General features: G+C 45.4%; 1 protein-coding gene across 1 annotated transcript; it reads left to right on the top strand.

The window, feature by feature from the left end:
• Nucleotides 1-787: 787 nt before the first annotated feature.
• On the top strand, nucleotides 788-12,866 carry LOC109901857 (immunoglobulin superfamily DCC subclass member 3). Its single transcript, XM_074933785.1, is given in 11 exon segments — nucleotides 788-1,115; nucleotides 1,867-2,011; nucleotides 2,199-2,341; nucleotides 2,910-3,047; nucleotides 3,403-3,561; nucleotides 8,792-8,957; nucleotides 9,131-9,381; nucleotides 9,603-9,767; nucleotides 10,051-10,239; nucleotides 10,439-10,549; nucleotides 12,733-12,866. Coding segments are annotated over 11 exon segments (1,929 nt in total).
• Nucleotides 12,867-13,306: the final 440 nt, after the last annotated feature.

The raw sequence follows: 13,306 nt of genomic DNA, 5'->3' as shown, positions 1-13,306 counted from the left end.
TCCACCAAGAAAGGTGCTTCACAATATTTCCCCAGAACCAGATGGCCATATATTGTCGGTATTGGAAGCTCCTAAACTTGCTAACTATCTAGAAGCTATATTTTACAATGGTGATCTAACACTGTGATATGTGCTTAAGGCACTACACAAAACCGATAGTTAGGTTGTTAACAGAGAATAATTTATGAAAAAAGTCCACTTAAATCGATGATATCAGCACTTTGGTGGCTTCATCAGCCATCTTTCAGTGTCTTCCTCCCTCCTCCCCCCACCTTAACGTTGAGTGGGCATCGTAAAATGTGGTCTTCAATTCGTTCATGACTCTATAAACGGAGGAGAACCACCCCTGGCCCTTCTCTGCTTCTTGAGGTTAACATTGTAAAGCCTGCAGGCAGGGAGAGTTTCAACCTCTGGCCCTCTGAAGGCTCTGTACTGGAATCACTGATTGATTGGTGTAGTAGTGTAATAGTAGGTGATAGGTCATATTCCTATGTCGGTTCAGTTTCAATAGTTTTTTTTTTGTGTGTGTGTGTGTGTATGTGTGTATGCAATCATTATTATCATCCTCATTCTCATCTTCATCATTGTCATTTTTCAACAGCCCTCTTACTTTCATCATTGTCCTCTTCTTCATCATCAACACCACCACCACCACCACCACCATCATCAGATGCTCCATTCTGTCCTGAGGATCTCCCTTGTCAACTTCATCAGCCCTCTTACCTCCATCATCATCATCCTTATCATCATCTAAATGGAGGAGAACTTCAGCAGTACCTGACCTCCCATGCTCCTCTTCTATCTCCCAGTGTTGGGCAAAGCCTCTGAGCTGGCCTTCCTGAAGGAGCCCAATGATGTCATCGCCGTGCGTGACCGGCCCCTGATGCTGGACTGCCAGGTAGAAGGGGAGGGGCCTATCTCTGTGATGTGGCGGCGCAATGGAGTGTCCGTTCCCACCGGGCCGAAGGCTAGCGTGTTGGCCAACGGAACTCTCCTGATCAAGAGCTTCCAGAAGAGGAGAGAGAGTAACGAGACGGACGCTGGGGAGTATGCCTGTGCTGCCCAGAACCACTATGGCATGTTGATCAGCCGCAAGGCCAGGGTTCAGCTGGCATGTAAGTTATACACACACCACAGACACGCACAGGCACATATACATATTGGAGTGTTCACACACACACATTAGTAGTCATACATAAGACAGATGATACACATACTGTATACTGTAAGAGTCATGTGTTACACATTACATGGCATGCAGAAGTTATATGTAAACTATTTGAAATGGCTAGCAAGCCATTGAAGTGAACATAACATCTCACATAAACCGGCTCCCATGCTGGTCAAGACATTCTTTATGTGTGTTCATTCATTTGATACTGCCCATTGTGCCTTTAAATCATACCTGTCTGCTTTAATCCTCCCTTCCCACCCCTTCCTCCATTATTTGACCAGCCCCCCAGTTGGGACTGAACATTAATAACCACAGCACCTCCCCCCACTCTAAACCCCCCACTGAGTGGACAACCTTTCATTCACTCACTCCCCTGACCCCTCCCTCTGGCCAAATAAAACCAGAACTGGGCTGTTGGGGGTTGGGAGGTGCAGGGTGTTGTGGGTAAACCAGCAGGATTATGGCTCATGGGAGGATTGGTGGTGCTCCCCTCAGGGAAAGGGGTTACCATGGCGATTCACAACGGCAAAACGCCCTACCCGTATTGATTACAAAATCCCATAGGTTGTTGGGCAGTTGTTCTAAGAAAGACCTGTCTCCAGGGACTTTGTTGTTTTGTTGGTTCTAGGACATTGAAAACTGTCTTGGATATGTCTATTTAAAATCTCTGATCTATTTTCTCTCACACACAGCTCTCCCTAAGTTCCACATACACCCAGAGTCCATGTCGGTAGATGAGGGTGGCGTTGCCAGATTGACCTGCCAGGTGAACGGAATCCCAGAGGCCAGCATCTCCTGGGAGAAAAACAGAACTGCTGTGAATACTGACGATAACAGGTAACACATGGATACACACACACACACACACACACACACACACACACACACACACACACACACACACACACACACACACACACACACACACACACACACACACACACACACACACACACACGACACACAGACACACAGACACACACACACACACACACACACTATAATTCTCCTTTCCTGTATTCAGGTACACCATCCTGCCCACAGGGATCCTGCAGATAACCGGTGTAAGGCGGGCTGACAGTGGTGTGTATCGCTGCATAGCCACCAACATCGCTAACACTCGCTACAGCCATGAGGCCCAGCTCACTGTCACTGGTAAGTGAAGCTGTCCTTTCTAAGTCTGTATGTGTCTGCTAATGTGTTGTTACCATGCTGTGTTGTAATGTGTTGCTGCCTTGCTATGTTGTTGTCTTATGTCTCTCATTTATGTAGTGTTGTGGTGTCTCTCTTGTTGTGATGTGTGTTTTGTCCTATATTTCTATTTATTTTATTTATTTATTTATTTTTAATCCCAGCCCCGTCCCTGCAGGAGACCTTTTTCCTTTTGGTAGGCAGTCATTGTAAATAAGAATTTGTTCTTAACTGACTTGCCTAGTTAAATAAAGGCTAACATTTTTTTATTTAAATAATAACAAATATGCCCATAGATTTGTGCATTTACTGTACTTTTGCCTCTTCACCATTTCCTGTCTTCTCTCTCTCTCTCACTGTCTTTCTCTCTCTCTCTCTCTCTCTCTCTCTCTCTCTCTCTCTCTCTCTCTCTCTCTCTCTCTCTCTCTCTCTCTCTCTCTCTGTCTCTCTCTCTCACTGTCTCTCTCTCTCTCTCTCTCTCTCTCCATCTCTCTCGCTCTCTCTCTCCATCTCTCTCTCTCTCTCTCTCGCTCTCTCTCTACAGTGGCAGCTCCACGGATCTACAAGGAGCCGGTGATTCTGTCGGGCCCTCAGAACCTGACCATCACTGTGCACCAGACCGCCATCTTGGAGTGCATCGCCACTGGCAACCCTCGACCCATCGTGTCCTGGAGTCGGCTGGGTAGGGCTGTGCTCCCTCTCACTCTACATCACTGTCTCCTCTCACACACCCTACATCACTGTCCAAACCCAATACCAGATCCTTCTACCACAGAGAGTATTGTCTCATAACATCAATTTGTTATCGCTAACAGGTAAAATCTATTTGTTATTGTCACCTTTGTGACACCTTTTAGGATTACAGAAGTGACAGCAAACATATATAAGATATAAGATTTCAATGTGGCCTTGGTAGTCGGACTTTGACTGATTGTTGAGTAGTTCTGTGCTAAATAGATCATCCATGTTTGCTACAGATGAGACCTTCAGCTCTCTAACTCTCCCCTCTTTCTCTTTATCTCTCTCTTCTCCTCCAGACGGGCGCTCCATCGGGGTGGAGGGTATCCAGGTGCTGGGTACGGGGAACCTGATGATCTCAGATGCCAACTTGCAACACTCTGGGGTATACGTGTGCTCTGCTAACCGCCCTGGCACCAGGATGAGGCGTACTGCGCTGGGCAGACTGGTGGTGCAGGGTGAGTCGTAGTACCCATCAATCTCACACCAAACACACTAGTATTAACCCTCACACCCCAAGCACACACAATGCAATGTTGGCTTTGTTGATACAGCACTTTTCAGATCTCCCACCCCAATATGTATCCCCCACCCACCATTACCAGCCTCCAGGAAACCACTCAAGCATCATCTCAACAGACCGGTGTCTCCCAGGCCTATGCTGAATGCACCCCTAGCCCCTACCCCGAAAACACTCCTCTAGATCTGAAATGACTTGATAGGTAGAAAAAACATGTTAGACATTCCACCCAGCCTATCAGGAGACAAGTTGAAGCTATTAGCATCTGGTTGAACCCTATGTGATCTTTCCAGATCTACAGAAGAGGCTGGGGGTCAATTTGGAAATTCATCTCAAGTCTCCCTCAGGGGAACACCTCACTCTCCCAGGGCTCTGTTTTGGGGGGTAGAGATAGGGGGAGGGATGGGGAGATGGAGGGAGAGAGGTAATAAGCAGGATGGAGGATGGTGGGGATGCTGGGGTTCTTTTAGGAAGGTCAGGCTATATTAACCTTTGGTAGATTTCACAATGACCTTAAGGGTGAACTGACATCCCCCAACTCTTCTGGTCACCTTTGACCTCCTGGCACGGAGCCTTAGTGTTCTGCTTTTGGCCAACATTTTCTTTTGATATTGGCGTTGATATTGGGCTCCAGCTGGACAAAGATAAAGGAGGAGATACCGTTTATTGGTGACCCTCCCTTATATACCTACCTCTCTGCTCTACCTATTTTAGCTCTTAATACCTTGTTTTATACTATAGCATCTTAATGGTGGTTCATCCCACGGATTCAACTCACAATTATGCTTACACAAATATACTCAAATTTGAGTTTCAGAGTGAGTGTGTTCATAGTTGGAGTGTTTAGTCAGGTGATACTTTCCTGTGCATCAGTAATACACTGCCGAATGGCACAGTAGTACACACATTTGTACATGTATAATGGTAGCTGGTGTTAATGGCTGAGTCTATCTGCTTGTCCTCCCCACCCAACTCAATCAATCAATATCTGCTTTCTGTGTCTTTCAAAATCAGGATCTGGCATAGCACCCTTATTGGGCTTGGTGAATATATTCATTCATTTTTTTGATTGATGTTTGGAAAAGGAACAAAGAACATAACTTGATTTGAAAACAAAGAGATCAAACCATCAATAGGTTTGGAGGAGTACAATTGCAGTCAGCGTTCATATGCAGATATGAATCGGTTTAGTTTCCCTCGCTTTTTCATAACTTGATCAACACATGTACACATGTTACATGTATGTGTTGCATGTTACATGTATGTGTTGCATGTTACATGTATGTGTTGCATGTTACATGTATGTGCTGCATGTTACATGTATGTGTTGCACGTTACATGTATGTGCTGCATGTTACATGTATGTGTTGCATGTTACATGTATGTGTTGCATGTTACATGTATGTGTTGCATGTTACATGTATGTGCTGCATGTTACATGAATGCGCTGTATGTTACAGTGTGGATACCATTTCTGCTCTTTCTAAAACCACTCATACAGTTAATGTGGGGGTAGATATCAACAATCCAGTCCATAATGTTAACACCATCTATATCAGGGACTCAGGCTATACCCAAATCTAACATCAATAAAACATACCATGTGAATTATATTTAACTCAATCACTTGATATCTCACGTCAAATACCATCTGCCTCAATGTGCCTGAAAATCTCCCAAGTTTACTGATTCTACTTGAACTTGACCATTCTTTACCTTCTGCAGACCTTTTCAGTCTTATGAAGTCAAGTTAGGGGCAGTCTGGGCTGGCTTTGCATATTATGGGATGCCCTTTCAGACCTCATCTCCCTGGTTGCTTCTGCCCCCCACCCCCCAACTAATCTGGGGTGCTGGCTGCTGGGGGTCATAAATTGGCTGCACCAGGGGACCACCTGACCAGGACAGATGCAGGCCACAGTTAGACAAAGGCTGCATAGCGGCCATCTGTGGTGGCCATTAATGGACATTTTTGGAGGGTTTGATAATAAAACAATTGTGGAAAATCAAAACAAAAGAGGAGAATCAAGTTTGGAATGTTAAAGTGGAACTAACAAACAAGCATTCCAAAGAAGCCTTTTTAATCTTCAAATAGACGACAAGTGCATTGCAGGAAAGTTTTTCTGCCACCGGGTGAACAAATTAAGATCCTACATCTGTAGGTTGACAGAGAGCAAAGGAGAGCTATAGGGAGAACAGATACAGAATAAATTGTGAAACAGAGAACTGAAAAAAGACAAGATATAGAAACAGAATAAAACAGACAGTGCTAGCAAAGCCCAAGTGCCCGGAGGAGGCGGAGCAGAGTGATGGTGCCAGAGTGAGGGATCACCTCTGACCTCCCACCCCTAACCCTCTTCCTGCAGGCCCTAAGGAAATGATGCATGAGATGGTTGGGGGTGGGGTTTAAGTTTTGGTGGCTGGGGGTGGGGCTATGATGGGGGTTTGGGTGCTATAGGCCTTTGATTGGCAGGCCTTGATGGAGCGAGACAGTCCCTGCTCCACCTCCCTGGCCTGTGGGGACACTTGTCTTTGTCACAGCTGCAGGCGACAGACACAGGCAAGGCCAAGTTCAGGGGACAGAGGCCACCGAGTGCCAGACAGACACACAGAAGGGCTCAGGACACAAAGGGACACGACAGCCATTGTGTGTTTGCAAAACAGCTTATTCTAAGGGACGTCTATGTGTAGGCCTACAGGCCATTCCCATGGCTTCTGGTTAGCATCCTCATGCATAGAGAAAGCCATGAGTCACTTTCATTCACACCTTCTGAATATGTGCATAATATTCCAGGGAAGATAGGACAATTCACTATTGCCATGTGGTGTTTGATTGGGACCTATGTGTCATGAACTTTCTCATGATGGAAGTTATGTTCGATTTTAGCCACGTCATGGTCATCTCATTGTATTGTTCTGATTACACTGGAATCAGGTTTACAGAGAGGGAAGCATATTCCGTATATTTCTGGATGGTTCAGTATATTTCAGGTTTAGTTCTGTATGAGAAATGGTGTGAAACAGTTGAAAACCAATCTATGACTATGATTGGTTTTCATGATTGAGGACCTAAATGTGTGTGTGACCAGGATGCTGAAGTCGACAATATTCAATAAGAGTCACAGCAACATGCAGGAACACAGAAAACTCTAGATCGTCCAGCCACACCTTTGGTAGGCAAACAGCCAGACAGAGGGACAGGCAGACCCACATAAAAGCATTCACTGCAGGTTTCTCCTCTAGTTCATTGAAATAATAGGAACCACTAACCATCATTGAAATAACAGGGCTTGAATGCATCTCTACTCTAAATATATGGCCTCACCCAAGTTCAAGTGTGAAGTGCACTGTAGCCCAGGAGAGAGAGATGCTAGAGGGTAGATTCATTACCCGAACATCCCCCAAATGCAGTAGTATGGAGCAGCCCCCATTCACTCTCACAATGGGAGCCATCTTTTTTGCTCTCAAATGAGCAAACTTGCACTCTCACCCTAACCACAGTCTCCCTTCTCCCCCTCTTCTCTACCCCATCGGTCCCTTCTGCAGAGAGGCAGGCTGGGACAGCTGGGGAGCTCTCTGCAAACAGAATGACAATGACAATGACCCTGACTGCCATTCTGTCACCAGGCTCTCACACACACCCACCATTGATTGAGTGGTTTACTCTAACTCAATTTCAGCTCTCCACACTGCTGGAGCTGAAGTGAAATACACACTTATTAAACACTTATTCTAGACTGTTTGGAGTACTCCTGTCAGTCTAGAATAAGGAATTGGAAAGTTTGTTGCTGATGGAAATCTCTAGAGGGCCATTTATGGCAGCTTAATGTTTCAACTTTCCTTAAACCAATATTTGGCCATCAGGTAGATTTCTGTTCTGGAGATGGAAGAAAAACTGTTAGGGAGATTAAATGTGTTCCTGTGGTTATATAAAAACGCTTAACACAATTTGTTGTCATATCCAAGTTCTGCTACCCTGGGAACCCTAACAGATATATATCTCCTCAATATCCTCAAATCTCCACAAGATTAAACCAAGCATTTATGTTTATCTTTTCGGTACACAAGCTTTAGAGGCCCAGCTTGTATGTCATCTTTTATTTTCCTGTCCCTTGTTAATGCAAAGAGATTGAGGCCCAGCGCCCTGGTTAGAAAAAGAATCCATCCCTGCCATTGATTGATGGCCGCCCCAACCCCCCATGCCCCCAGCCCCTTCACCCCTACACCCCCCACCCCACCTCCCTCTCCTCTTGGTCCACTTTTCCCAGAGTCCTGACAATGGATTTGTGAGCTGGCTAATTTTTACGAGGGGGGTGGGGGTAGTAGTAGATCAATGAGATGCATGTGGAGGGGGGAGAGGCCTGAGGTTTTTGCACACAGACATTATGCCATTGTGGCAGCAAGACTGCCTCTGTGCCCCACCCTGTGTCCCTCTCCACTCGGGTGTCACGAGAGGGACGGACAGGGGTGTCGCTTTAATTTGGGGACGAGATGCTGCTGTCATGGATCATGAACTTGATTTTGGACTCCTTGTTTTGGCATATGCTCAGTTGGAGTCCGAGTCTGGACCTTAATGTTCTTATCTCGTTGGAGATGTGTTGGCTTTTCTTGTTTGTGGATTATTTGGGGATTTGGATTCAGAGGCAAACACTCATTCTGACCACAGAAAACACATCCTTTTCAAGTTCTTTGAGTAATTTTCGACAATTTGAGGACAAACAGGGTATACAAAATATTGAGTGAACCCTAGAACTTAAATCAAGATTGTATCTCTTGTACACTGTCCATTAGCCCAAACATAATTTTGGCAAATTGAGAGCTCATCTTAGTCTCAGCCAGAATGGTCAGAATAATTTCAAGTCCACCTGTGTCAAGTGCATTGCTTAAACATCTATGCTGCCCTCTACTGTGCTTTATAGTAATTGCAAGACATAGGCAACACTGCACAGCCACTGAGCCCGATAATGGCAAGCAGTATCTCATTCTCTATTCATCTCCCTCCGCACCCCCTCTCATTTAAATGAAATCGAAATAAACTACATAATGTAGATATTGCCAAGCAGACTTTGAGACAATACAAGATGGTGGAACATTCCATCACATACATTAATTACATAGCACGTAGCGAAATAGGAGAAGCTCACTCTCTTTTTCTTTCTCTCTATTCCCAGCTCCTCCTGAGTTTTTGCAGTGGCCGCAGTCTGTCTCCAGACCAGCAGGGAGCAGTGCAGTGTTCACCTGTATGGCCCAGGGAGTCCCCGAGCCTCACCTCATCTGGCTGAAGAACGGCAAAATCCTGACGCCTGGTGACAACGTCAAGCTCACCAACAATAACAGGTACAGTAGTCAGTATGCTTTTACTCATCTACATATACTTACATATACTTTTAGATCTGCAAATATAAGATTCAAATGAAACATTAAGTAATGTTATTAATAGATTCATTACACCACCATTATTAGTCACTCCAACTCTTAACAATACCCCCCCCCCCCCCCCCCCCCTACAGCACGCTGGCGGTGACGCGCATCACCACGGATGACGAGGCCATCTACCAGTGTATTGCTGAGAACAGCGCTGGCACCAACCAGGCCAGTGCCCGCCTGGCCCTCACCCAGTCCACGGAGTTGCCCGAGGCCCCTCAGGACCTGACGGCCACGGCCCTGTCCCCCACCACTCTACAGCTCACCTGGGCCCAGCCTGCCCCAGAGGTCACCGACGGCATAATCGGATATGTGCTGCACATCCGCATGTTGGGCGGTAAGGAGGCTGTTATAATACAACTTCATTGTCCAAAGTGAATCGGATATTTTTGCTTTCTTATGTAATTCATATGGAGAATTTAATTTTAAAAATCCAGACAGTTATGCATAGAGCTTCTAGTAATACTCTAGTAGTACACAAGACTGCCTCTTTTTAATACCTTCCTCTCGTAAGATGCAAAGATTATGACCTCACTTCCTATTTGCTGTCCCCTCCAGAGCCAGACATCAGAGAGCTGCAGGAGGCTGTCAGTAAGACCACCTTCCAGCATGACTTCACCACCCTGGAGCCTGCCACCACCTACTCCATCTACCTCAAGGCCTACTCCCCTCTGGGAGCCAGCCAGCAGTCCAGCACTGTGGTGGCTACAACACTAGGGGGCGGTATGTCATGTAGATGTCATGAAATGAGAGGAGATAAGCAGTTGCATATCAGAGTGACTAATTTCTCATGCACCTATATTTGTATTTGTTCATCTCTTTTATTTTCCTCACCTTTCTATATTTGACTGTTTCTGCAAAATCTTTCAGTTTTTCACATTTTGTTTGTTTATTCGAAGTCTTACTCATCTCTTTCCCTGTTCTCTATCTGTCTTCTCATGTTTGGAATTCAATTTGTATGTTAATCCGCTCATCCTCTCTGTCCCTCCCCTCTTTCCCCTCACAGTACCCAGTTCTCCCAGTTTCTTCACCAAGGTGCTGAACAAGACAGCCATGCAGGTGTTCTGGGAGCTGCCCAGTAAGTCGGGCAAGGTAGAGGGCTTCAAGCTGTCCTACCGCGAGGTCCCCCAGCCCAACTTCCAGGGGCAAGAAGTATTTCCCGGTCACATCAACACCCACACCATCTCCCATCTAGGTAAGTGATGAGGTAGCATACTAATAACCACTGTCACTGCAGGGTCTCAGGTTGCAATGACTCACACAAAGCAGACATTTTCACAATGTGGAGTGCCGGTACTGGTACCAAAAGGACCTTTGAAATGGAATGAATGTAACTGTGTATTAGGGTGTCGCTTTCTATGGTTGATTTTCCTACCTGGCCATCTCTGTTTCAGAACCCACTGCTGTGTATGAGATCCAATTGGTGGCCTACAACGGCAATGGGGACGGCACTGCCAACAAGCGTCTGGTTTCACTGGCTGAGAGTGGTACCAGCGCCAAGACCAGCTCCGGTGAGACACAAACACTGACCTTTAAGCTGATTTAGGATCAGGACCCGATGTGTGACAGTCAGTGTAAAATGGCACTGTCAAACATACTACACCAGGGGGCGATGTGGAGCAATGATGCTGTCTTGTTAGTATGTGTGTCAGGGGTACATAAAAAAAAAAAAACATGTATCTAGAGCAATTAGGGTTAAGTGCCTTGCTCGAGGGCACATCAGCAGATTTTTCACCTAGTCGGCTCAGAGATTTGAACCAGCGACCTTTCAGTTACTGGCCCAACACTCTTAACCGCTAGGCTACCTGCCGCCCCGTAGAGTTGCAAAGGAAGGGTATATTACTGGAAACATTCAAAGTTTACCAGTTACCTACCAGAATTTTGGTAACATTCAAGATTTGTATGTCATTTATCAAAAGACATCTAGAGGCCGTTGGATACTTTAGATGATCACAGATGTCCGTAGTTATCGGTGGCTGTCTCTCTGGCAATATCACATGTATCACATGTAAAATAATTAAGTAAAACAATATTGAATGACAAAGTTGTACAACATTATCCTAAATAAAAACTATCAACTTAGTGAATACCATTAGTAATATGAGGGTTTCATAATGAAATTATTTATTTGACAATTTCAATATGTATTTGCTGTCAATGTTTTGGCGTCAGACTGGTGGCAGATGTGAAAAAAGTCAACGTTGGAAGAGTTGCAAAGTTAATTGAAAATAATGCCGCTGTTGATTAAGATGCTTTTTTTTTCATGAATTCAGCTATTTTTTCATGAACCATATGGTCTATATGCTAGAAACTCATGGAGAATATGGACACAGATATAAGAAGTTGTTCCCTCTCCTTGTTCGGGCGGTGTTTGGCGGTCGACATCACCGGCTTTCTAGCTGCCACCGATCCATGTTTCATTTTTCCTTTTGTTTTGTCTGTTTTACACACCTGGTTCCCATCTCATGATTATGTTCCTTACTTAAACCTCTGGTTTCCCTTTCTGTTTTGTGCGTGATTGTCTTTCGTGTTTTGGAGTTCGTATCCTGTTTTGTATTTGTTTTATAACGGGATTTTTGTTCCGTTCTCGGATGGAGTAAACACAGTGGTTTTACTCTTTCCTGTGTCCTGCGCCTGACTCCTTCGCTCTCCTCTAGATAGACTCTGACAGTTTGACACGTGTTCTGCTCAGTAAACACAGTGGTTTTACTCTTTCCTGTGTCCTGCGCCTGACTCCTTCGCTCTCCTCTAGATAGACTCTGACAGTTTGACACGTGTTCTGCTCAGTAAACACAGTGGTTTTACTCTTTCCTATGTCCTGCGCCTGACTCCTTCGCTCTCCTCTAGATAGACTCTGACAGTTTGACACGTGTTCTGCTCAGTAAACACAGTGGTTTTACTCTTTCCTGTGTCCTGCGCCTGACTCCTTCGCTCTCCTCTAGATAGACTCTGACAGTTTGACACGTGTTCTGCTCAGTAAACACAGTGGTTTTACTCTTCCCTGTGTCCTGCGCCTGACTCCTTCGCTCTCCTCTAGATAGACTCTGACAGTTTGACACGTGTTCTGCTCAGTAAACACAGTGGTTTTACTCTTCCTTGTGTCCTGCGCCTGACTCCTTCGCTCTCCTCTAGATAGACTCTGACAGTTTGACACGTGTTCTGCTCAGTAAACACAGTGGTTTTACTCTTACCTGTGTCCTGCGCCTGACTCCTTCGCTCTCCTCTAGATAGACTCTGACAGTTCGACACGTGTTCTGCTCAGTAAACACAGTGGTTTTACTCTTCCTTGTGTCCTGCGCCTGACTCCTTCGCTCTCCTCTAGATAGACTCTGACAGTTTGACACGTGTTCTGCTCAGTAAACACAGTGGTTTTACTCTTCCCTGTGTCCTGCGCCTGACTCCTTCGCTCTCCTCTAGATAGACTCTGACAGTAAATCTCTTTAGTTCATCTTTCGGATCACAGAAAGAACATCTCAGTGTGTGTCAAGTATATACACAAGGACAATATTTGCCTCATGATATTAAAGGTAAAGCAGATCGCTGTATCGACACCACAGATGGTGTGAGTCGTGGCACTTATGCGTGTGTGTGTGCGTGTGTGCGTGTGTGCGTGCATTTGTGCGTGTGTATGTGTATCCCGCTACTGTTTTTCCAATAACAAAACCCATTTTTGTGCGTATTTGTCCAGGTGGGCAGAGCCCATGTAACTGCAAGCAGGAGGATGAGGGGTCCATGACTGGCATTGTGGTGGGAATCCACACTGGCATGGCATGTATCATTTTCTGTGTGCTGTTCCTCATGTTTGGCTACCGACGCAGGTAAGCAAGCACTTTTTGGTATATAATAATAAAATATATAATAACAGAATATGTTTTGAATATGGTTTTAGTGTAATAACTTTGGATTTGAATGTGTACATTGCTTTATTTATTATTGCCTGGATATTGAGTCACTGACTCGAGGACATCGGTATCATTCCATGTTTGAATGCTTCTATCCCCAGCTTCTTCTGCAGGAAGGGGACCCAAGATGGCTGGTCAGGGCCCCGAGGAGGAGACAGGAACCAGCGGGCTGGCCCACCTAAAGAGAGGGTGATCCACATGCCCGAGGTCATTGAATTAGTGCCACAGGTAAGGAGCTGCAATATGCACAATTCTACACCATACACACTCACAGTTCTAGCTTTCTGTGTCCTATAGAGCGGTTAGTATAATAATAACCATCCTTCTCTTTTCTGCCTGTAGAGATGTGACTCTATCACT

The sequence above is a fragment of the Oncorhynchus kisutch genome, linkage group LG2 (assembly GCF_002021735.2).
Source record: "Oncorhynchus kisutch isolate 150728-3 linkage group LG2, Okis_V2, whole genome shotgun sequence".
Lineage (NCBI taxonomy): Eukaryota > Metazoa > Chordata > Actinopteri > Salmoniformes > Salmonidae > Oncorhynchus > Oncorhynchus kisutch.
Note: the sequence above shows the minus strand (reverse complement) of the source record. Positions and strands in the feature narration are given on the sequence as shown.